This window comes from Tursiops truncatus, chromosome 4 (assembly GCF_011762595.2).
Source record: "Tursiops truncatus isolate mTurTru1 chromosome 4, mTurTru1.mat.Y, whole genome shotgun sequence".
NCBI classification, from domain to species: Eukaryota; Metazoa; Chordata; class Mammalia; order Artiodactyla; family Delphinidae; genus Tursiops; species Tursiops truncatus.
Window position 1 is genome coordinate 16,906,797 of NC_047037.1, and position 25,945 is coordinate 16,932,741.

The 25,945-nt window shown below is 39.9% G+C and overlaps 1 protein-coding gene across 1 annotated transcript in view; it reads left to right on the top strand.

Moving 5' to 3' along the window:
* Positions 1 to 25,468, top strand: part of IGSF10 (immunoglobulin superfamily member 10) — a 39,270-nt gene extending 13,802 nt beyond the window's left edge. Inside the window, exons 4-6 of the mRNA XM_033856318.2 lie at positions 6,829 to 11,130; positions 11,603 to 12,500; positions 22,799 to 25,468. Of these exons, the coding sequence (XP_033712209.2) occupies positions 6,829 to 11,130; positions 11,603 to 12,500; positions 22,799 to 24,707 (7,109 nt within the window). The 3' untranslated portion in view covers positions 24,708 to 25,468. The remainder of the gene's footprint in view (positions 1 to 6,828; positions 11,131 to 11,602; positions 12,501 to 22,798) is intronic.
* Positions 25,469 to 25,945: the final 477 nt, after the last annotated feature.

The window sequence follows — 25,945 nt, forward strand, 5'->3', positions numbered from 1 at the left end:
TGGTGGCTATACGTTTGTTCTCTACATCTCTGTCTCAATTTCTGCCCTGCAAACTGGTTCATCTGTACCATTTTTCTAGGTTCCACATATATGTGTTAATGTACGATATTTGTTTTTCTCTTTCTGGATTACTTCACTCTGTATGACATTCTCTAGATCCATCCATGTCTCTACAAATGACCCAGTTTTGTTCCTTTTACGGCTGAGTAATATTCCATTGTATATATGTACCACATCTTCTTTATCCATTTCTCTGTCGATGGGCATTTAGGTTGCTTCCATGACCTGGCTATTGTAAATAGTGCTGGAATGAACATTAGGGTGCATGTGTCTTTTTGAATTATGGTTTTCTCTGGGTATATGCCCAGTAGTGGGATTGCTGGGTCATATGGTAATTATATTTTTAGTTTTTTAAGGAATCTCCATACTGTTCTCCATAATGGCTGTATCAATTTACATTCCCACCAACAGTGCAAGAGGGTTCCCTTTTCTCCACACCCTCCCCAGCATTTGCTGTTTGTAGATTTTCTGATGATGCCCATTCTAACTGGTGTGAGGTGATAGTCCAGCCATGGCTAGCACTTCCAAAACTACATTGAATAATAGTTGTAAGAGTGGACATCCTTGTCTTGTTCCTTATCTTAGAGGAAATGCTTTCAGTTTTTCACCATTGAGAATGATGTTTGCTGTGGGTTTGTCGTATATGGCCTTTATTATGTTGAGGTAGGACCCTCTATGCCCACTTTCTGGAGAGTTTTTTATCATAAATGGGTGTTCAATTTTGTCAAAAGATTTTTCTGCATCTTTTGAGATGACCATATGGTTTTTATTCTTCAGTTTGTTAATATGGTGTATCATATCGATTGATTTGCATATATTGAAGAATCCTTGCATCCCTGGGATGAATCCCACTTGATCATGGTGTATGATCCTTTTAATGTGTTGTTGGATTCTGTTTGCTAGTATTTTGTTAAGGATTTTTGCATCTATATTCATCACTGATTTTGGTCTGTAATTTTCTTTTTTTGTAGTATCTTTGTCTGGTTTTGGTATTAGGGTGATGGTGGCCTCATAGAATGAATTTGGGAGTGTTCCTTCCTCTGCAATTTTTTGGAAGAGTTTGAGAAGGATGGGTGTTAGCTCTTCTCTAAATGTTTGATAGAATTCACCTGTGAAGCCATCTGGTCCTGACCTTTTGTTTGTTGGAAGATTTTTAATCACAGTTTCAACTTCATTACTTGTGATTGGTCTGTTCATATTTTCTATTTCTTCCTGGTTCAGTCTTGGAAGGTTATATGTTTCTAAGAATTTGTCCATTTCTTCCAGGTTGTCCATTTTATTGGCATAGAGTTGCTTGTAGTAGTCTCTTAGGATGCTTTGTATTTCTGCAGTGTCTGTTGTAACTTTTCCTTTTTCATTTCTAATTTTATTGATTTCAGTCCTCTCCCTCTTGATGAGTCTGGTTAATGGTTTATCAATTTTGTTTATCTTCTCAAAGAACCAGCTTTTAGTTTTACTGATCTTTGCTTTTGTATTCTTTGTTTCCATTTCATTTATTTCTGCTCTGATCTTCATGATTTCTTTCCTTCTGCTAACTATGGCTTGTGTTTGTTCTTCTTTTTCTAGTTCCTTTAGGTTTAAGGTTAGATTGTTTGAGATTTTTCTTGTTTCTTGAGGTAGGCTTGTATAGCTATAAACTTCCCTCTTAGAACTGCTTTTGCTGCATCCCATAGGTTTTGGATAGTCGTGTTTTCATTGTCATTTGTCTCTAGGTATTTTTTGATTTCCTCTTTGATTTCTTCAGTGATCTCTTGGTTATTTAGTAACGTATTGGTTAGGTTCCATGTGTTTGTGTTTTTTACGTTTTTTTTTCCCTGAAATTGATTTCTAATCTTATAGCGTTATGGTCAGAAAAGATGCTTGATATGATTTCAGTTTTCTTAAATTAACTGAGGCTAGACTTGTGACCCAAGATATGATCTGTCCTGGAGAATGTTCCATGCGCACTTGAGAGGAAAGTGTAATCTGCTGTTTTTGGATGGAATGTCTTATAAATATCAATTAAATCTATCTCATCTATTGTGTCATTTAAAGCTGTGTTTCTTTATTAATTTTCTATGTGGATAACCTGTTGATTGGTGTAAGTGAGGTGTTAAAATCCCCCACTATTATTGTTTTACTGTTGATTTCCTCTTTTAGAGCTGTTAGCAATTGCCTTATGTATTGAGGTGCTCCTGTGTTGGGTGCATATATATTTATAATTGTTATATCTTCTTCTTGGATTGATCCCTTGATCATTATGTACTGTCCTTCCTTGTCTCTTGTAACATTCTTTATTTTAAATACTATTTTATCTAATATGAGTATTGCTACTCCAGCTTTCTTTTGATTTCCATTTGCATGGAATATCATTCCCTCACTTTCAGTCTGTATGTGTCCCTAGGTATGAAGTGGGTCTCTTGTAGACAGCATATATATGGGTCTTTTTTTTGTATCCATTCAGCAAGCCTGTGTCTTTTGGTTGGAGCATTTAATCCATTCACCTTTAAGGTAATTAGTGATATGTATGTTCCTATTACCATTTTCTTAATTGTTTTGGGTTTGTTTTTGTAGGTTCTCTTCTTCTCTTGTGTTTCCCACTTAGAGAAGTTCCTTTAGCATTTGTTGTAGAGCTGGTTTGGTGGTGCTGAATTCCCTTAGCTTTTGCTTGTCTGTAAAGCTTTTGATTTCTCCATCGAATCTCAGTGAGATCCTTGCTGGGTAGAGTAATCTTGGCTGTAGGTTCTTCTCTTTCATCACTTTAAGTATATCATGCCACTCCCTTCTGGCTTGTAGTTTCTGCTTAGAATCCAGCTGTTAACCTTATGGGAGTTCCCTTGTATGTTATTTGTGATTTTTCCCTTGCTGCTTTCAATAATTTTTCTTTGTGTTTAATTTTTGCCAAATTGATTACTATGTTTCTTGGCCTGTTTCTCCTTGGGTTTATCCTGTATGGGACTCTCTGCACTTCCTGGACTTAGGTGGCTATTTCCTTTCCTATGTTTGGGAAGTTTTCGACTATAATCTCTTCAAATATTTTCTCGGGTCCTTTCTCTCTCTCTTCTCCTTCTGGGACCCCTATAATGTGAATGTTGTTGCGTTTAATGTTGTCCCGGGGTCTCTTAGGCTGTCTTCATTTCTTTTCATTCTTTTTTCTTTATTCTGTTTTGTGGCAGTGATTTTCACCATTCTGTCTTCCAGGTCACTTATCTGTTCTTCTGCCTCAGTTATCCTGCTATTGATTCCTTCTAGTGTTTTTTTCATTTCAGTTACTGTATTGTTCATCTCTGTTTGTTTGTTCTTTAATTCTTCTAGGTCTTTGTTAAACATTTCTTGCATCGTCTCGATCTTTGCCTCTGTTCTTTATCCGAGGTCCTGGATCATCTTCACTATCATTCTGAATTCTTTTTCTGGAAGGTGGCCTATCTCCACTTCATTTAGTTGTTTTTCTGGGGTTTTATTTTGTTCTCTGGTACATAGCCCTCTGCCTTTTCATCTCGTCTGTCTTTCTGTGAATGTGTTTTTTTCCCCACAGGCTGCAGGATTGTAGTTCTTCTTGCTTCTGCTGTCTGCCCTCTCTGCTCTGCTCTTTATGATTTCTTTCCTTCTACTCACTTTGGGTTTTGTTTGTTCTTCTTTCTTTAGTTGCTTTAGGTGTAAGGTTAGGTTTTTTATTTGGGATTTTTCTTGTTTCCTAAGATTGTATTGCTATAAACGTCCCTCTTAGAACTGCTTTTTCTGCATCCTATAGATTTTGGATCGTTGTACTTTTGTTTTCATTTGTCTCTAGGTATTTTTGATTTCCGCTTTGATTTCTTCAGTGATCCATTGGTTGTTTAGTAGCATATTGTTCAGCCTCCAGCTGTTTGTGTTTTTTACAGTTTTTTCTTGTCATCAATTTGTAATCTCATAGTGTTGTGGGTGGAAAAGATACTTGATACTGTTTCAATTTTCTTAAATGTACCAAGGCTTGCTTTGTGGCCCAGCATGTGATCAGTCCTGGAGAATGTTCCGTGTGCACTTGAGAGGAATGTGTAGACTGCTGTTTTTGGATGGAATGCTCTGTAAATATCAGTTAAGTCCATCTGGTCTAATGTGTCATTTAAGGCCTGTGTTTCCTTACTGATTTTCTGTCTGAATGATCTGTCCATTGATGAAAGTGGGGTGTTAAATTCCCCCACTGTTATTATGTTATATATATTCATTCATTATATATAATTAGCCAAACCCATTAGTGCTAACATTTCTTTGTCGTGTCTAAACAATCAAGTGTTCTCCTTTGACTGAGATGCCTTAATGATCATTCTGTGAGACTCATGAATCAGTCACATCAACTTCTGCTTTGACCTTTTTTCCATCTATTCTAAGAGACTGACAGTTTCTCATACCTTCAGTTGCCTCACTTGGCAGTCCTTTTGCACATATCTCAGTAGTTAAATGTAACACAGCTTCATCTATTTTTGGGTGTCCTCCATTCTTAGGTTCCAAAAAGCTCTAGGTGTTGCTTTTCTATGAAATATGGGTTTGTGGCCATTTCTCTGACAAACACTTATTTCACAAATATTAAAGTTATGTCCTGCTTCTGTTTCCAGGCCTTTCTATACGCATAATAACTTCCTATTGTAATGCGAAGCATAGTGTTATCTTAATAGAAACATTTTAAGTGGCAAACAATATATGTAATACCAACAGTGCATGTAACTCAATTGAAGAGAAAACAATATATGTAAATATCAACAGCTGTAACAGTATTTGTGTGTGTGCAAGCAGTGGTAGCTATATCAAGACGGCTAGCTGGTCAGCCGCTACTGTAAAGCACCTTCAGTTGTAAGACACATCTCAATTTATAAGCTAAAATGTGGAAGAAATGTGGTCTTAGAATTAGGCTGCCCTTCCTTACTTCCTGTAATCTTTCCTGACCGTCCCTTTGCCAGGGTTGGGACACATAGATCAACAAGTAATGGGCTTACAGTCTTGTGGGAAAACAGACAACTAGACAAGTCTTTCTACTAGTGGGCAATAAGGGCTATGATAGGAGAAGTGGAAGGTACCAGGAGAACAAAAAGAAGAGAGCCCACCCAGAAGTAGCACTCTTCTGGCTGGGTAATGAAGGAGGTAAGTAGTTAGGCAGTGATGGAAGAGGGCTTGTCAGACGGCAAGTGTACTGGAAGGTAGGAGGAACAACATATGCCTGAGCTTGATTGGGCATGGCAGAGTTGAGGAATGGAAAGTGGTTCTGTGTGAATAGAACTGAGTGTGGTGGAGAGAATGTAAATGACATGATCAGATTTGCAACTGAGGTAAAATACCTGATGTCCAGGGCCGAGCAATAATCAAACCAAGATGGGATCATAATTCTGTGATGAGGTTTAATTAAGCCAGAAGTCTCCCATGTTTTTTGCTATAGCAGGGTTTGAGTCCAGGGTACTGGGAAGTACGTAAAAGGTCACAGCTGTTGGTAAGTGGGTGGTTGAGAAGAGCCTCTTATGAGTGCTCAAAGAGGTTTGCAGGCTTGCCAGCTACTTCCTCTGTGTAAGTTGGGACTTTAAATTTTGCTGAAGAATGCTGAGTAGCCAGATATATGTGGCATTGCCTGTAACATTGAAGTACACACTGAAGGGTTTGGAGTCATTGGTCAAAGAGATTTTCTCAAGCCTTTGAGAGGAATCATGCACACATGGGAAGGTGATTTGACCCTGTCCGGCCACTCTGTCAAGTGATATCTTCTAAGAAGTACAATGTTTCTTTTAAATGCTGTGTCTAATGCATGATATGGAACAGCATGGAAGTCCCTGGCTGTATTTTGTAGGAGGTAAAACTCCATACCTCTTATCAAGTATTGCAGTGACCAGCCATTTTAAATAGGCTCACCAGAGCTGTATTTTTAAATGACCAGGTACGTGATATGTGAATACCTGAAAGAGGAGATTTCTATGATTCGCAAAGGCTTAGGGTGGTCCAAGAGCTATAAGATTTTTCAGGCTTCTGACTTCACCAAAGTGTCAGTCCTTTAATGGGCTACTCCGTTGCTTGGGCACAATGTTCCTCTTTCCCCATTAAACTTGATCCTCCTCCATTGAGTCTACCTCTGTTACCAAAGTCATACTGTGTCTTCCTTCACTCTTCTTCTTAATCACCCTCTCTGTTCAACCACATCCTCACCTCTTATTGATTGGTTCTACCGACTTCATTATCTCCTGCAACCATCTTGTTGTCTCCATTCCTACTGCGGCCAAGCTAGACCACACCAAGGTACCTTGTAATTCACTCATTGTTCTTTTTGGTAATGGACAGAAACTTGGGTTCTTAATGATATCCAAGGGCTTATAAATGGTAATTTATCAAACAGGTTATCATTTAAAAGACAGTGAAGGTCTCTGAGTCTTAAAACATTAAAATGGGGAAACAGAACTAAATAATACATAAGTTAATAAAAAGCGACAAACATAAGCATAGCATTTTGTTTCCCTAGATAAGGAAACTATTTATTCAACTAATATTTATGGAGTACCAAATATATGTATCAGGTACTTTATAGGCATGGGAAATATAGCAGTGAACAAGACAGACAAAATCCTTGTGCCTATAGATATGATATTGTGGCAGGGTATATAGACAATTTGTTTTCAGAAATCAATCCAAAGACCAAAAAAAACACAAAAAGGACGAGACACTAAAATTTCTAAATTGTTGTTTTAAATTCTAGCAAAAGCTACTTATTCAAAATGTTTAAATGTTAATTCATAAAGAAGCCACAACTGGCAATAATTCAATTGTCATTTTTTCTAGATATAATAAAATGCAAAAGAGACAGAAGTCCCTCCAGTCCTCAGCAATGTCCACGTTGCATGAACCCCAGGACCTCTAAAGGCAGGCCCTTAGTTATGGTCCCAGCTGCAGCTTTCCTGTGTGCCAAGCCAACCATTGACCCCTCCCTGAAATTGAAGAGCCTGACTATTCTGGAAGATAGTGTTTCTGTGTCCATCTCTCCCCAAGATTTCATGGCACCCTTCGGCTCCCTGACTTTGAATATGACAGACCAGTCTGGAAATGAAGCTAACATGATCTGCAGTATCCAAAAGCCCTCAACAACATCATCCACTGCATTCACTGCAGAAAATGACTATATCATGCTAAACGCATCATTTTCAACATTTCTGGTGTGTAACATAGATTACAGTCACATTCAGCCAGTGTGGAAAGTGCTGGCTTTGTACAGTGACTCTCCTCTGATCCTAGAAAGGAGCCACTTGCTCACTGAAACACCACAACTCTGCTACAAATATAAACAGGTGGTACTGAAGCCTGAAGACATCTTTACCAACATCGAGGCTGATCTCAGAGCAGATCCCTCTTGGTTGATGCAAGACCAAATTTCCTTGCAGCTAAACAGAACTGCCACCACACTCAGTACACTGCAGATCCAGTACTCCAGCGATGCCCAAGTCACTTTACCAAGAGCAGAGAAGAAGCCAGAGAAACACAAATGGACCATGATTTCCAGGGATAACAATACTAAGCGGGAACGCACTGTTTTGGTCGGTGGGACCATTGACCTAGATTGCCCCAGCCAAGGAGACCCTCCCCCACAACTGGAGTGGCTTCTAGCTGATGGAAGTAAAGTGAGAGCCCCTTACGTTAGTGAGGATGGACGAATCCTGATAGACAAAAGTGGAAAACTGGAACTCCAGATGGCTGATAGTTTTGACACAGGCATATACCACTGCATAAGCACCAATTACGATGATGCAGATATTCTCACCTATAGGATTACGGTGGTAGAGCCCTACATAGAAGCTTATCAGGAAAATGGAGCTCGTCATGTAGTTTCCATTGGTGAAACACTTGACCTTCCATGCCATTCTACGGGTATCCCAGATGCCTCTGTCAGCTGGGTTCTTCCAGGAAACACTGTGCTCTATCAGTCCTCAAGAGATAAGCAAATTCTTAACAATGGCACATTAAGAATATTACAGGCGACTCAAAAAGACCAGGGTCATTATCGTTGTGTAGCAGCCAACCCATCAGGGATCGATTTGTTAATTAACAAAGTTTCAGTCAAAATAAAAGGGCAACAGCCAGTGGAGCATAATGTAGAAACAGATGGATCTGGGTTTGATGAGCCCAATGCCATTGCTCAGCTTAAGGACCCACCAGCTGCACAACTCCCCACATCTGCTCCAGTGAGGGCTGAGGCTGGAAAACAAGTCTCAATCACAAGTAAGAATCCTAAGCATGGGGTGTTAATAGCCCAGCGGCGTGGAGATGCAACCAACCGACGTTTCGGAGAGCACAGGAGGCAGTTCCCTCCCTCTGCCCGGAGAATTGACCCCCAACACTGGGCAGCACTACTGGAGAAAGCTAAAAAGAATATTGTGCCTGAGAAGCGAGAAAATACCATAACAAAGCCACCTCTACCGGTCACCCAACTCCTGGAAATACCTGGTGAGGAAGTAGACTCATCAGGCATGCTCCCTCCAGATGAGGAATTTATGGTCCTGGTGACTAAAGCTCCCAGTGTTCTGGCAAGGACAGTGACTGCTGATTCCAGAAAATCATCTGATAGCCCTGTGACAAGTATAACTGCTGGCACCCAAGTCTCCCCAATTGTGAGTCCACAGATACTACTGCCTGAAAAACCAAGAGGTTTCAAACCATCTACTACTATTAAAACTAAAGCCATGTCAAAGAATATGAACACAACCACATCAAGCAAAATGCAAGGCACAACCAACCGAAATTTATCTACTATCTTTCCTCTACTACCTGAAGCAAGTCAATTTCAGGATACTGACGACATGGAGAGAAAAAGAGAGCATTTGCAAAGTGCACCCCCAGTAACAGTGGGGGCTACTACAATCAAAGATGTCCGTATCAAAATTCTGGGCAGTGCTAACAGTAAAGCTGATGTATTTTTAGGATCAGTAAATGCCACGAAGAGTCATCAGACGTCTGTAGTAGGAGTCAGCGAACCCTGGAGCCATCATTCCCATTCTCACGTTACTCAAAAACCTAACACCTCTAAGCTCCCTTCAGACCCATACACTGGTGCTCATTCTCAGTTACACATTCCTAGAAATAGTACAATTAACACTCCACTGTCCAGACACTTTGGAAGGCGGAGGAAAATTTGGAGCAGGGGGCGAACTCCAATTTTCCGACAGCATGGATACAACTTTGTGGGGCCAACACTCAGAGGTTCTTCTGTAGAAAGAACCACTGCATTTTTAGCCACAGAGCACAATGTGGAGTGCCCATCCTGTTCTCCCAGAGAAAGACTCACCACTGCTGCAGCAGCATTGCCTTTTCCAAGGACTTCCCCCATCACCCTCCCTGAAGCTAAAATTGCCAGAGTCATAGCAGAAGAATCTACAACTCTAGTCCACAATCCATCATTACTATTTGAGAAAAAACCAAATGTAGATGTTGAGAAAACAACACAGGCAATAAAATGTTTCAGTGCTGAAAGTACCCAAGTGACTCCAACTTGTGCAGTTATGACTCATGCAACAAATATTAGTTACCCAAGCATGTCTAAAGTCAGTGAAGCTAAAAGAGATTCAGTGATTGTATCGCCACTTCCAGGTCCCACCATCAAGCCACCTATGCCTACTACTATAGCCATTACAAGACTTTCAAGAAGGAAAATTCCCTGGCATCATATCTTTGTAAATAACCATATCCAAAAAGAAAAGCTAAAGAATCAGCAAAAATTTGGTTCACAAAAAAGCACAGACTTGGTTCTTCCTAAAATATCTCCTGCTTTACCCACAGATAAAGTTTCCCCCTTCCATTTCACAACACTCTCAGCAAGTGTGATGCAAATTCCATCCGTAACATCAGCTACAACTCACCACAGTACCACTAGAACACACAGTCGTATAAGTCTCCCAACAGTGAAGGAGCTGCCCTTCCCACCTGTTTACCCTACACCTCCTAGTAGCTCAAGCAAAGAATCAAGTACAGATTTCATATCACTGCAAACAGCCATGCTGACAACTACTCCTACTGCCCCTGCATCTATCATTATCAACAAAGCCCAAATAGCCAGACCCAGGGCACGAAAAGTACAAAGAATAAAGGAGCCTCAAAAGAATAGGAATGACCCAAATAACTCTCCCAGCCAGATTTCTGGCTTCATTACACCCACCACTGTGACACTTCCTGTTCTAACAGCAGCTGAAACTTCAACCAAACCCAGTGTGTCTGTTCTCACTCATTCTCTTCTAGAAAACATAAAAGAAATTTCAAGCACAATTGGTCTTCATCCAAGAACCTTTCATCTGACAGATGTGCTCGAAGAACCACCCCAGAAGAGCAGTCAGACTTTGAAGAGAACAGCTGCTTCTGAAACCACTTTGTCCAGCAAACGACACCAGAGTACCACCACTAGGAACACAATCCTTAGACGCTCAACTGTGCCACCCTTCCTGAGCGCCAGTGCCACTCCAATGCCAATTCCCACCTCCCCTCCCTTGAGTAGCCAAAATGCAGTTGCTGACAATATGGCAACTCCCATTTTCAGGACGATGACAAGTACAATGGTCAAGTCACATGAATCCTCAAAGCACAATGCTCATCCACGGCAATTAGCAGTAACACCTCCCCAAACTCACCCAAATGCCAAGTTCACAATTGGAATCACCCACTTTATCTACTCCAATCTGTTACGTTCTACTTCTATGCCAGCACTAATAACAGCTAAATCACAGACTTCTAAGTTGACTCCCTCTCCCTGGTCAGAAAACCATTTTTGGCACAAGTCACACCCAGAAATGGCTGAAAAGGTCAAAAAGCCAGTAGTGAGCATACTGCCCACTCCAGATCTGCCAGAGGACACCACTCATGCTTCAAATTGGGATACACAGAAGAATGCAAAGAAAAGTAGCTTCGATAAGACACCAATTCAAAAAATAACAACTTCCAAATTCCTTCCCTTTGATTCTTTATCTAGGAATATATTGGAAAGGCCCAGAATAGTTGGAGGAAGAGCGGCAAGTTTTACTGTTCCAGCTAACTCAGATGCCTTTCTTCCTTGTGAAGCTGTTGGGAATCCCATGCCCACTATCCACTGGACCAGAGTCTCATCAGGTATTTGAAACGGTTTCTTTACGCTTCATCTTCTTTAGTTACAAAACAAGGAAAACACTGTGTTATGTTTTGGGGTTATGTAGCCAAATAATCAACATCAACCTCAGATTTCTCCAAGACTCAAACAATTAATATCCTTATTTGATATATGCATGGCTTTTTGCTCATTAGAAGGTTTTAAAACATATGTTAAGACCATTTTTTTGAAATGCTTTGAAAGCAGATCCAAAGAAATTGTGAGTGGTCACTGTGTTGAAGCATCTGGCTTTTACATTAAAATTAGTTTTATTTTAAAAAAAAATCCAGAAATAACTTTACTACTCTGAAGACTAGGTGTCTTAATTTTAAATATATTTTTTCCCAGTAGCCTAATAAAAAGATAGCGTTCCTCTTGAGACTTCCATGTGAGCAATTTATGTTTACTACCTAAACTTTGATGACCTATGGCTATAAATTTCTTTCTTCTTATCAGGACTTGATTTGTCTAAAAGGAAACAGAATAGCAGGTTCCAGGTGCTCCCCAATGGCACCCTGTCCATACAGAGGGTGGACCTTCAGGACCGTGGACAGTACCTGTGCTCAGCATCCAATCCATTTGGCACGGACCGCCTTCATGTCACCTTGTCCGTGGTTTCCTATCCCCCCAGGATCCTGGAGAGACATACTAAGGAGATCACAGTCCATTCCGGAAGCACAGTGGAACTGAAGTGCAGAGCTGAAGGCAGGCCCAGCCCTACAATTTCCTGGCTTCTTGCAAACCAAACAGTGGTCTCTGAATCATCCGAGGGGAACAGGCAGGCCCTGGTGACATCTGACGGGACGCTGGTCATCCACAATCTCAGCGTTTATGACAGGGGCTTTTACAAATGCGTGGCCAGCAACCCAGTGGGCCAGGACGCACTGCTGGTTAAAATACAAGTTATTGCGGCGCCACCTGTTATTCTAGAACAAAAGAGGCAAGTTATTGCAGGGACTTGGGGTGAAAGTTTGAAACTGCCCTGTACTGCCAAAGGAACTCCTCAGCCCGGTGTTCACTGGGTCCTCTCTGATGGCAGCGAAGTGAAACCATTACAGTTCATCAATTCCAAGTTCTTATTTTCAAATGGAACTCTGTTTATAAGAAACATAGCCTCTTCAGACCGGGGCACTTATGAATGCATTGCTACCAGCTCCACTGGCTCAGAGAGAAGGGTGGTAATTCTTACAGTGGAAGAACGAGAGACGATCCCCAGGATAGAATTTGCATCCCAGAAATGGACGGAGGTGAATCTGGGGGACAAACTACTACTGAACTGCTCAGCCACTGGGGAGCCGAAACCGAAGATAATCTGGAGGCTACCATCCAAGGCTGTCGTCGACCAGCGGCACAGGTAAACCATACCTTTCTGTTGAGATTATCTTATTTAGCCGTACAACTTCGGAAGTGGTCAAAGGGGTAGAGCGAGAGTAGCAGCAGTGTTAGCACACAGACTCTACACAGAAAAGTAACTCGCTCTAAAGAAAACCTAATCATTTTGAGACTAACACAAAATAATACAAATTATATAAAAACCAAGTTTCTTACATGCCATACTCTAAGGGCCAGCTTCTTCCTGAGTTTATATAGTTAAAAAGGATAAAAAATCTCATTTGCTTCCATACTTGTGACAGTTTTAAAATGGTACCTGTGTAAATGTATTTATAATTTTTCTATCCAAAAATAAGAGGGAATGTTGTAAAGCAATCAAGTTCTGGAGAGATGCACTTCATTATTTCACTCTTCAGAATCTCCTAGTAAAGCATTTTCAATTTTAGTGCAATCTGTACTTAATTTATGCTACCCTAAAACTGCAAAGCACTTTATGAAAGTCACAACATTAAGGCCTTCACAAAGTGAAATGTATTCAGGACCTCCAATCACTCTGACGGTGTCGGACACATATGTACACATACACACTTTCTCTAATATCTCCTGTTACAGGCATATTAATAGTGATTTTTAACTGTTTTCTATACAGATTAAATCTCTTTGAAGAATAAGTTTGAGTATTAATTTTTGCCATTTACATGACTTCATACAATGATGTTTCATAATATGACAGAAAAGATGGGGATGAACATTTCCCTTTTATATGTTTGTTTGTTTATTTATTTTTAATACATCCTTATTGGAGTATAACTGCTTCACAATACTGTGTTAGTTTCTGTTGCACAACAAGGCGAATGAGCCACATGCATACACATGTCGCCTCCCTCCCACCCTCCCTATCCCACCCCTCTAGGCATCACAAAGCACCCAGCCGATCGCCCTGTGCTATGCTGCTGCTTCCCACCAGCCAACTATTTTAGGTTCGGTAGTGAATATATGTTAATGTTGCTCTCACTTCGCCCCAGCTTCACGCTCCCACCCCATGTCCTCAAGTCCATTTTCTACGTCTGTCTCTTTATTCTTGCCCTGCAACTAGGTTCATCAGTACCATTTTTTTTTTATTCCATATATATGTGTTAGCATACGGTATTTGTTTTTCTCCTCCTGACTTACTTCACTCTGTATGACAGACTCTAGGTCCATCCACCTCACTCCAAATAACTCAGTTTTGTTTCTTTTTATGGCTGAGTAATATTCCATTGTATATATTTGTCACATCTTCTTTATCCATTCATCTGTCGATAGACATTGAGGTTGGTTCCATGTCCTGGCTATTGTAAATAGTGCTGCAATGAACATTGTGGTACTGTCTCTTTTTGAATTATGGTTTTCTCAGGGTATATGCCCAGTAGTGGGATTGCTGGGTCGTATGGTAGTTCTATTTTTAGTTTTTTAAGGAACCTCCATACTGTTTTCCATAGTGGTTTTATCAATTTATATTCCCACCAACAGCACAGGAGGGTCCCCTTTTCACCACACCCTTTCCAGCATTTCTTGTTTGTACATTTTTTTGATGACGGCCATTCTGACTGGTGTGAGGTGATACCTCCTTGTAGTTTTGATTTGCATTTCTCTAATAATTAGTGATGTTGAGCATCTTCTCACGTGCCTCTTGGCCATCTGTATGTCTTCCTTGGTGAAATGTCTATTTAGGTCTTCTGCCCATTTTTTAACTGGATTTTTTTGATATTGAGCTCCATGAGCTGTTTGTGTATTTTGGAGATTAAGTCTTTGTTTATTGTTTCATTTGCAAATATTTTCTCCCATTCTCAGGGTTGTCTTTTTGTCTTGTTTATGGTTTCCTTTGCTGTGCAAAAGCTTTTAAGTTTAATTAAGTCCCATTTGTTTATTTTTGTTATTTCTGTTACTCTAGCAGGTGGGTCAAAAAAGATCTTGCCATGGTTTATGTCAAAGAGTGTTTTTCCTGTTTTCCTCTAAGAGTTTTATAGTGTCTGGTCTTACATTTAAGTCTTTAATCCATTTGGGGTTTATTTTTGTGTATGGTGTTAGGTAGTATTCTAATTTCATTCTTTTACATGTAGCTGTCCACTTTTCCCAGCACCATGTATCAAAGAGGCTGTCTTTTCTCCATTGTATATTCTTGCCTCCTTTGTCATAGATTAGGGGTCTATAGGTGCGTGGGTTTACCTCTGGACTTTCTATCCTGTTCCATTGACCTATATTTATGTTTTTGTGCTAGCACCATACTGTCTTGATTACTGTAGCTTTTTGGTATAGTTTGAAGTCAGGGAGCCTGATTCCTCCCACTCCGTTTTTCTTTCTAAAGATTGCTTTGGCTATTCAGGGTCTTTTGTATTTCCATACAAATTGTAAATTTTTTTGTTCTAATTCTGTGAAGAATGCCATTGGTAGTTTGATAGGGGTTGCACTGCATCTGTAGATTGCTTTGGGTAGTATACTCATTTTCACAATATCAATTCTTCCAATCCAAGAACGTGGTATATTTCTCCATCTGTTTATATCGTCTGTGATTTCTTTCATCAGTGTTTTACAGTTTTCTGAGTACAAGTCTTTTGCCTCCTTAGGCAGGTTTATTCCTAGGTATTTTATCCTTTTTGTTGCAATGGTAAATGGGAGTGTTTGCTGAATTTCTCTTTCTGATTTTTCGTTGTTGTTGTATAGGAATGCCAGAGATTTCTGTGCATTAATTTTGTACCCTGTTACTTTTACCAAATTCATTGATTAGCTCTGGTAGTTTTCTGGTGGCATCTTTAGGATTTTCTATGTATAGTATCATGTCATCAGAAAACAGTGACAGATTTACTTCTTTTCCGATTTGGATTCCTTTTATTTCTTTTTCTTCTCTGATCGCTGCGGCCAGGACTTCCAAAACTATGTTGAATAAGAGTGGCGAGAGTGGACATCCTTGTTTTGTTCCTGATCCTAGTGGAAATGCTTTCAGTTTTTCACTGTTGAGTATGATGCTTGCTGTGGGTTTGTCATAAATGGCCTTTATTATGTTGAGGTAGTTTCCCTCTATGCCCATTTTCCGGAGAGTTTTTATGATAAATGGGTCTTGAATTTTGTCAAAAGCTTTTTCTGCATCTATTAAGATGATCATATGGTTTTTGTCCCTTAATTGGTTAATGTGGTGTATCACATTGATTAATTTGCATATATTGAAGAATCCTTGCATCCCTGGGATAAATCCCACTTGATCATGGGGTATGATCCTTTTAATGTGCTGTTGGATTCTGTTTGCTAGCATTTTGTTCAGGATTTTTGCACCTATGTTCATCAGTGATATTGGCCTGTAGTCTTCTTTTTTTGTGATATCTTTTTCTGATTTTGGTGTCAAGGTGATGGTGGCTTTGTAGAATGAATTTGCGAGTGTTTCTCCCTCTGCAATTTTTTGGAAGAGTTTGCGAAGGATCGGTGTTAGCTCTTCTCTAAATGTTTGATAGAATTGGCTTGTGAAGCCAACTGGTCCTGGACTTTTGTTTGTTGGAAGATTTGAAATTACAGTTTCAATTTCATTACTTGTGATAGGTCTGTTTATAGTTTCTAATTCTTCCTGGTTCAGTCTTGGAAAATTGTACCTTTCCAAGAATTTGTCCATTTCTTCGTGGTTGTCCATTTTATTGGTATATCGTTGTTTGTAGTAGTCACTTATAATGCTTTGTATTTCTGCAGTGTCAGTTGTGATTTCTCCTTTTTTCATTTCTAATTCTATTGATTTGAGTTTTCTCCCTTTTTTTCTTGATGAGTCTGGCTAAAGGTTTATCAATTTTGTTTATCTTCTCAAAGAACCAGCTTTTAGTTTTATTGATCTTTGCTATTGTTCTCTTTGTTTCTATTTCCTTATTTCTGCTCTGATCTTTATGATTTCTTTCCTTCTGCTAACTCTGGGTTTTGTTTGTTCTTCTTTCTATAGTTCCTTTAGGTGTAAGGTTAGATTTAGTTGAGATTTTTCTTGTTTCTTGAGGTAGGCTTGTATAGCTATAAACTTCTCTCTTAAAACTGCTTTTGCTGCACCCCATAGGTTTTGGATCGTGTTTTCCTTGTCATTTGTCTCTAGGTATTTTTTAATTTCCCTTTGATTTCTTCAGTGATCTCTTGGTTACTTAGTAACGTATTGTTTAGCCTCCATGTGTTTGTGTTTTTTATGTTTTTTTCCTGTAATTGATTTCCAATCTCATAGCATTGTGGTCAGAAAAGATGCTTGATACGATTTCAATTTTCTTAAATTTTCCAAGGCTTGATATGTGACCCAAGATGTGATCTGTCCTGGAGAATGTTCCACGTGCACTTGAGAGAAAGTGTATTCTGCCACTTTTGGGTGGAATGTTCTATAAATATCAATTAGACCTATCTGGTCTCTTGTGTCATTTTTTTTTCTTTCCAGTACGTGGGCCTCTCACCGCTGTGGCCTCTTCCGCTGTGGAGCACAGGCTCCAGAAGCACAGGCCCAGCGGCCACGGCCCACGGGCTCAGCCACTCTGCAGCATGCGGGATCCTCCTGGACCGGCGCACGAACCCGCGTCCGCTGCATTGGCAGGCGGACTCTCAACCACTGCACCACCAGGGGAGCCCTCTTGTGTCATTTAAAGCTTGTGTTTCCTTATTTATTTTCTGTTTGGATGATCTGTCCATTGGTGTAAATGGGGTGTTAAAGTTCCCTACTATTATTGTGTTACTGTCGATTTCCCCTTTTATGGCTGTTAGTATTTTCCTTATGTATTGAGGTGCTCCTATGTTGGGTGCATAAACATTTATAATTGTTATATCTTCTTCTTGGAGTTATCCTTTGATCATTATGTAGTGTCCCTCCTTATCTCTTGTAACAGTCTTTATTTTAAAGTCTATTTTATCTGATACAAGTATTGCTGCTCCAGCTTTCTTTTGATTTCCATTTGCATGGAATATCTTATTCCATCCCTTCACTTTCAGTCTGTACATGTCCCTGAATTGGTCTGACTTGTGTCTCTTATAGACAGCATATAGGTGGGTCTTGTTTTTGTATCCATTCAGCCAGTTTGTGTCTTTTGGTTGGGGCATTTAATCCATTTACATTCAAGGTTATTATTGATATATATGTTCTTATTACCATTTGCTTAATTGTTTTGGGTTTGTTTTTGTGGGTCTTTTTCTTGTCTTGTGTCTCCTGCTTAAAGAAGTTTCTATAGCATTTGTTGTAAAGCTGGTTTGGTGGTGCTGAATTCTCTTAGCTGTTGCTTGTCTGAAAAGCTTTTGAGTTCTCCATCGAATCTGAATGAGATCCTTGCTGGGTAGAGTAATCTTGGTTGTAGGTTTTTCTTTCATCACTTTAAGTACGTCCTGCTACTCCCTTCTGGCCTGCAGAGTTTCCACTGAAAAATCAGCTGATAACCTTATAGGGATTCCTTTGTATGTTATGTTTGGTTTTTCCCTTGCTGTTTTCAATATTTTTTCTTTTAATTTTTGTTAGTTTGATTAATATGTGTCTTGGTGTGTTTTTCCTAGGGTTTATCCTGTATGGGATTCTCTGTGCTTCCTGGACTTGGGTGACTATTTCCTTTCCCATGTTAGGGAAGTTTTCAACTATAATCTCTTCAAGTGTTTTCTCAGACTCTTTCTTTTCCTCTTCTTCTTCTGGGACCCCCTATAATGAGAATGTTGGTGCATTTTGTGTTGTCCCAGAAGTCTCTGAGATTGTCTTCAATTCTTTTCATTCTTTTTTTCTTTATTCTGCTCCTCAGCCATTATTTCCACTATTTTGTTTTCCAGCTCACTTATTCGTTCTTCTGCTTCAGTTATTCTGTTATTGATTCCTTCTAGTGTATTTTTCGTTTCAGTTATTACATTGTTCACCTCTGTTTATTTGTTCTTTAGTTCTTCTAGATCTTTGTTAAACATTTCTTGTATTTTCTCAATCTGTGCCTCCATTCTATTTCTGAGATTCTGGATCATCTTTACTATCATTACTCTGAATTCTTTTTCAGGTAGATTGCCTATTTCCTCTTCATTTATTTGGTCTTGTAGGTTTTTGCCTTGCTCCTTCATCTGTGACATATTTTTTTGCCATCTCATTGTTTTTTTTTATGAGTGGGATTGTATTCCTCTCTTACTGGTTGTTTGGCCTGAGGCTTCCAACACTGGGCTTTGTAGGCTACTGTGTAGAGCTGGGTCTTGGTGCTGAGATGAAGAACTCTGTAGGAACTCACTCCATTGAATATTCCCTGGGGTCTGAGGTTCTCTGTTAGTCCAGTGGTTCGGACTCACAGCTCCCACTGCAGGAGCTTTGGCCCACTCGTAGGCTCGTGAACCAAGATCCTGTAAGCCACCTGGGGTGGCAAAAAAAAGAAAAAAACCCCACAATAACAAAGTAAAAAATTAGACTAGGAAACTAACAGATATGTTAGGAATATAAAAATAAAAATATAGATCTATCAACAACCAGAAGGTACAACAGTACCACAATAGTGAAAAAGAGGAGGAGGGGAAAAAAAAAAAAGGCTGGAAATAGGCCTTGGCTGTGGAGGGCAGGGTCTAAGCAAGGGTGAGGTTTGGGTGGTGGGTGGGGCCAATGGTCAGGACCATGACAGGGCTGGAAAAGGCCTTGGGGGCTCTTGGGGGGGTGGGACTTAGGCTCAAGGAACAGAAGGGGCCCAGGCATGCCCCACACCCCTGCTCTCAGAGGGCAGGGGACCTCACCTGGGAGCCCAGCAGGCTTTCTGGGCTCAAACGCCCTCTGCTCCTCTCCCACTCCTCCCAGAGGGACCCTCCCGCCTGCCTCTCCTGATCTCCCCAGCCTCAGGGTCACTGATCCTGTCTGGCCTCCACTTCACCTCCCCCTCTTAGTCCCCCTATGTCCTACCGGTTCACTTTGGGGTTCCTCCCGTCTCCTTGGGTGTCAGAGTCCCCTACCAGCGGCCAGTTGGTACCATAGTTGTGGGGAAACACTAACTCTGCATCTTCCCATGCTGCCATCTTGACTCTGCCTCCATGTTTATTAATAGAAAATATCCATGCAAGAGAAATTATACATGAGTTTATGCTTAAAAGAATAGATTTTTTTCTAGTGTCAAACTATAAGTTGGTAACGGATATAGTTAAGGAAGTTAATTTGTGATCTTTAACTCCAAAGTAAATGTTAATTTTCAAATAAGTCATGAAAATTACCTAAATTTTAAATTGAAATTTAGATTTAAAATTTAAAAATGCTGGGTTACGAAATGTAAACTTCACAACTCACATGTTTATGCTTGTTATCTACTATATGTATACCCATTTGTAGCATCAAATATTTTCAGTAGTTTACCAGTTTTTGTATATAATAATATTGGTATGTCTGTTTAATCACCCTGCAGCACATGAGGGTGAGTCTCATTTACCCAGAGACTGCTCATTATTCTGCGTAATTCTGAATACAATTTTACTACCCATGCAGAAACCAATGCAAGAAGTGTAGAAGGCATTATACTTGTGATGGGAATAACAGATAAATTTCTAATTTTAGGTTGTAAAAACAATGTCTAAAATGTTTACTGGGCATTAGGTCAATTTTTAAGAATGGAAGAGGTGTGAAAAAATGTAAGGGAATGTCTTAAAAAGTTAATCCAAAGGAATGTCTAAAACACATTAAGCATCTTAGAATAAATCTCGACCAATAAATCTCGCCCTAGGTAGTCCAACAAATCTTTCAGAGTTTGATAGCAAAGATATTAGGTAGGCTGTTTATATTTTGTTTTGGGAAAGCACTTACAAAACACAGAAAGATTGTTCATATTTTGGAAGAGGCAACAGAGTGTGTAAGATCAGAGATGCTATCACAGGCCCACTAGAGGTACTGTCATTCTTTTCTTTCATAATGAACTACAACTTGTTTGCTAACTGAACACTTCAGTGATTATTCTGCAACTAACCCACTCAGAAAGGCAAGAATACTCTTTACTTAGATGCTTTAGATGTCAAGAGAAATTAAAAGGGCACTTCTGCTGGAAAAAAAAAAAAAAGTCCTTCCTGTTGCCACTTCTTGGCTCTGTAAGTCTGAATTTATTTTAGATTCTAAAAATTAAAATTTTCATCATAACTATGCTCATCCAAGTCTATTCCACCATCAACAAAATAAGCAAAACGTTTTACTTTTTTAAAGCCTAGTTGTCAGGTGAACGTTGCCTTTTCTGAATTTTTTTTTAACCATCTCAGACTTAACAGCACCACTGGTCTACCTCCATGACTTTAAATATGACTTACGTGACCTATGTTTCAGGACAGAATTGTGTTTCCTCTTCTTTGGAACCTTGCTTCTCATGACCTGGGGGCTTGTTACAAGAACAGAAACTCAGGCCCCATCCCAGATGGGCAGAATCAGAATCTGCATTTTAAAAAGATCCCCAGGTGAATCACATGCGCAATAAGGTCCAAGAAACACTGCTCTAAAAGACTGCAGATGCTTGCCTGTGCATTAATTTTCATAAAGAATTCCCTTTCTTTTACTCAGGGAAAACTTCCACTTTCAAAAGTAAATTTTCCCTTAAAAATATCAGTTTATAAAAGGAAACAGTTACAGTTCTCTTTTTATATATTACAACTTCCAGATGCATCAGATTTGGGAGTGAGGAAAGGTCATTTTGAGTCATTGGTTTTCAAAGGGTTGTCCTCCTACCAAGAGTGTTAGCATCGCCTGAGAACTTGAGTCCGATTCTGTGTTTTGACATGCAATCTGTGTTCTTAAAAGCTGTCCAGATGATTACAGCGCACACTCAAATTTGAGACTGTTTTGCAAACTTTAATGTTCATAAAGTCACCCGGGAAGTTTGTCAAACACTGGGTTCCCGGATCCCTGGCTAGATCTATTGGATCAGAATCTCTGAACAGTGAAACCAGGAAATATGCATCTTAAATTAGACCCCATGTAATTCCAATGCAGGTAATGAGGGAACTGCATTAAATACCAAGATTTAGAGCAGTGGTTCTTAGACTTTGCTGCACATGAGAGTCATTTGGAAAACTGAGTCCTGAGGCCAAGGTCACATTCCACACCAATTAAGTCAGAAATTCTGGAGGTGGGACCCAGGCAACAGCACTATTTTATACAAATGATTTTAATGTGCACCCGAGTTTGAGAAACAGAGCTCTAAGAAAGCATTAGGAAAGAATGATAGCATGTGGCAGTGTAGCATGGTGAAAAGGGCAAGTTACTACGTCTGTCTAAGTATCTTTTTTTTTTTTTGGCTGTATAGTGGGGAACTACCTAAAGATTAAAAAATGAATGCAAAGACCCTTGTAGTTTCCATTCCTTTTTCTAAGTGCATCCATTATGATGACCTTCCTTTGGTTTATATTCAAGACAAGTTCTTTCCAGGCTTGAGGGAAAAAAAAAAAAAAAAGAATATCAGCACTTGTAAGTTGTCCTACAACAAATACTCTTCCTACTTATGGTATGTTTTCTTGAAGGTAAAAAATGACTTGAGGCTGTCTGACTGGCTTAGCAGTCATGCTATGAAAGGCCATCCACGCTTTTCTCTCTCGTTTCTCCCACCTGCTTAGCTCATGTTGCCAAAGAACTAGGAAGAAAAACTTGTACGGAGATTTCCACCTATGGGTGTTTTTGATTGCGTTTTTAGCAGTTACTCAGTTTCCACTGGTCTTTTTGAAAAACTAGATTTGGTTTTACCAGGAAAGATCTGCCACCTGATGGTTCAGTGTGGTAATAGCAGGCTGTGTAGTGGCTTCAGAGAGAAAAATGGTCTTCACGGAGTTCAACATAATGCAGAGAGAGACCAGAGTCACGGTACAGCTGCCTGCAGAGACGGATGCTTTAGTAAGCTTCTAATGTGTCTTACCTTGGCATTTTCTCTCTTTATAAAAAAAAGTAAAACTCATTTTCTAACCAAATAACTGATTACTAATATCTCTTTAAAAAGGAAAACCTGGTATCTTTTCTGAGCAAGTAAATTTGTATGAAAGTTGTTCTTTACTGACGTATATCACAAAATGATCATTTGATGTGTAAAGTGGTCAAGACCGTCATGGGTCTAGGAAACTGGTATTTCTAATATTCTCGTCACCATGAAAATTCTTGTTAATTGAAATGCAGAGGAGATTCATTTGAAGTCCATCTAAGACATAGTGCTTGTCTGCACTAAATCATATCTGTTCAGCTAATTTCATCTTTCAGAATAGCTTAAAAGACAGTGATTTTAATTCCATTGCAACAGTTTAAGAAAATGTCCATAAAGCTAATCCTGTGTAAGTAAGTCTCCCACCCCTTGTTAGTACCTGCACACTCAATCCGTCTCTCTCTTCTTTCCTCAGAATGGGCAGCCGCATCCAAGTCTACCCAAATGGATCCCTGTTTATCGGATCAGTAACAGAAAAAGACGGTGGAGACTACTTGTGTGTGGCGAGAAACAAGATGGGGGACGATCTGACCCTGATGCACGTCAGCCTAAGACGGAAACCTGCCAAAATTGACCACAAGCAACATTTTAAAAGGCAGGTTTTTCACGGGAAAGACTTCCAAGTCGATTGCATGGCTTCCGGCTCACCAGTGCCCGAGATATCCTGGAGTCTGCCTGATGGGACGATGATAAATAACGCCATGCAGGCCGACGACAGTGGCCACGGCACCAGGAGGTTCACCCTCTTCGACAATGGAACGTTATACTTCAACAGAGTCGGGATGGCAGAGGAAGGAGATTACACTTGCCATGCCCAGAACACTCTAGGGAAGGATGAAATGAAAGTCCACCTAACAGTCATAACAGCCGCCCCACGGATCCGGCAGGGTTACAAGACCAACGCGAGAGTCAAGGCTGGAGACACAGCCGTCCTTGACTGTGAGGTCACTGGGGAACCCAAGCCAAAAGTATTTTGGTTGCTGCCTTCCAACGACATGATTTCATTCTCTAAGGACAGGTACGCATTTCATGCCAACGGGTCTTTGTCTATCAACAGAGTGAAACTGCTCGATTCCGGAGAGTACGTATGTGTGGCACGAAATCCCAGTGGGGATGACACCAAAATGTACAAACTGGACGTTGTCTCCAAACCTCCATTAATCAATGGTCTGTATGCAGATAAAACCACCATTAAAGCCACGGCGGTGAGGCATTCCAAAAAACACTTCGACTGCAGAGCCGCAGGGACACCATCTCCTCACATCATGTGGATCATGCCAGACAATATTTTCCTCACAGTTCCGTACTACGGAAGCAGAATCACAGTCTATAAAAATGGAACCCTGGAAATCAGGAATGTGAGGCTTTCAGATGCAGCCAATTTTACCTGTGTGGCTCGGAATGAAGGAGGAGAGAGTGTGCTGGTGGTACAGTTAGAAGTCCTGGAAATGCTGAGAAGACCGACATTCAGAAATCCACATAATGAAAAAACCGTTGCCCAGCTTGGAAAGTCCACAGCATTGCATTGCTCTGTTGATGGAAACCCACCACCTGAAATAATCTGGATTTTACCAAATGGCACACAATTTCCCAATGGACAAAACAATTCTCAGTATCTAATAGCAAGTAACGGCTCTTTTATCATTTCTAAAATGACTCGGGACGATACAGGAAAATATCGGTGTGCAGCAAGAAATAAAGTTGGCTATATTGAGAAATTAATTGTATTAGAAATTGGCCAAAAGCCAGTGATTGTCACTTATGCACGAGGAACAGTTTACAGTATCAGTGGAGACACTCTATCGTTGCACTGTGTCTCTGATGGAAGCCCTAAGCCACGTATCAAATGGACTGTGCCAAGTGGTTACGTAATAGACGGGCCTCAGATCAGTGGAAAATACATACTGCATGAAAACGGCACCTTGGTCATCAAAGAGGCAACAGCTTACGACAGAGGAAGCTACGTTTGTAAGGCTCAAAACAGTATTGGCCATGCACTGATTACTGTTCCAGTAATGGTTGTGGCCTACCCTCCCCGAATTACAAATCGCCTACCCAGGAACGTCCTCGCAAGGACAGGCGTGGCTGTTCAGCTCCGCTGTGTGGCCCTGGGAGTCCCCAAGCCAGAAATCACATGGGAGATGCCTGACCACTCCCCGTTCTCAGGGGCACACGAAGGGAGGACACGTGGAATTCAACGTTTTCACCCACAAGGTACCCTAGTCATTCAGAATCCTCAAACATCAGATTCTGGGATATACAGATGCACAGCAAAGAATCCACTTGGAAGTGATTACGCAACAACTTACATCCAAGTAATCTGACAGAAAATAAAACTACCTGAATAAAGTCAACATCTGGACAGAATTTACTTTTTGGAAGAAGTTTAATCAAAGGCAGCCATAGGCATGTAAATGAATTTGAATACACTTACAATATTAAATTTATAATAGACATGCAAAAAAAAGGACTTGTAAATAAATGCATTATGAACTGATACTGATTTTTTTTATAATGGATCTCAAAACAGACTTTTAACTTAAGGCACTTTTATTTTGCCAACAAATAACAATGAACATGAAGAGAAAACGATCGACCATAAAATAACAAGTGGATAATGTACCTGAATTCTTCATTAAAGAATGGACTTTTTTCCTTTCATTACCATTTGCCTAGTGTCCACCTTCTATTAATCAATGTTACAAGCATGGCGCTGAGGACAGACACAATGGAAAAGATGATTAAATTTGCGGTCGATGTAAATTTGCCATCCTGATGTATAAATACTGTGGTCAGTTTATAAATATTTTACTAAAACCCACAGAAAATAAGCGCTGAACTGTTTTATGATTCACCATTTTGTGCACTGAAAATTTTCACTGATGATGGGGAATAGAAAAAAAAGTTTTAATAACTGCATTTAAAAATAAATGCAGGCTGAATTTCCACTTGTAAGAAAGCAACTTAACACCTGCACATCATAAAACGTGAAAAGGGGGTTGATTACATCTATCCCAAATAAAACCATTAAAAAGTTTTTAAAATACACAAACTTCTTTATAACTTCAAAATCTAGCTCAGGCACCCCTGGTTTGGAACTGTTTGTTTATAAGGAAAAATTTTCTTAGGAGGAATCATTGCTCTATGAGCGTCTATTCTATAAGGTGATAATCCTTTGTGACAGGGAAATGTTTGGGAAAATCTAGACCGAATACATATAATGGAGTTTCACTGTAGTTAAAATTTGATCAACCCTATACAAAATGTTGCTTTTTGTAATTCACTGAATTTATTTATATTACATGCTTAATTCAACCTGAATTAATTTAAGGGACAATATGATTCAGCTTTTCTAACTCTAGAGGCTAGGATTTTCCAGTGTAATTTCTCCAGCATCTATTCAAATACTTGCTTATTATTTAAGAAGACTTATAGGAGACTTAATAAATGAAAAAGAAGAAAATGCCATAGGTCTTGCTCAGATAGCTCAGCACACAAAACGGAGAACTACATTTTTCCCTGTCAATCAGTTGAGATGGGGGTGGGGGGGGACTCACTTCAT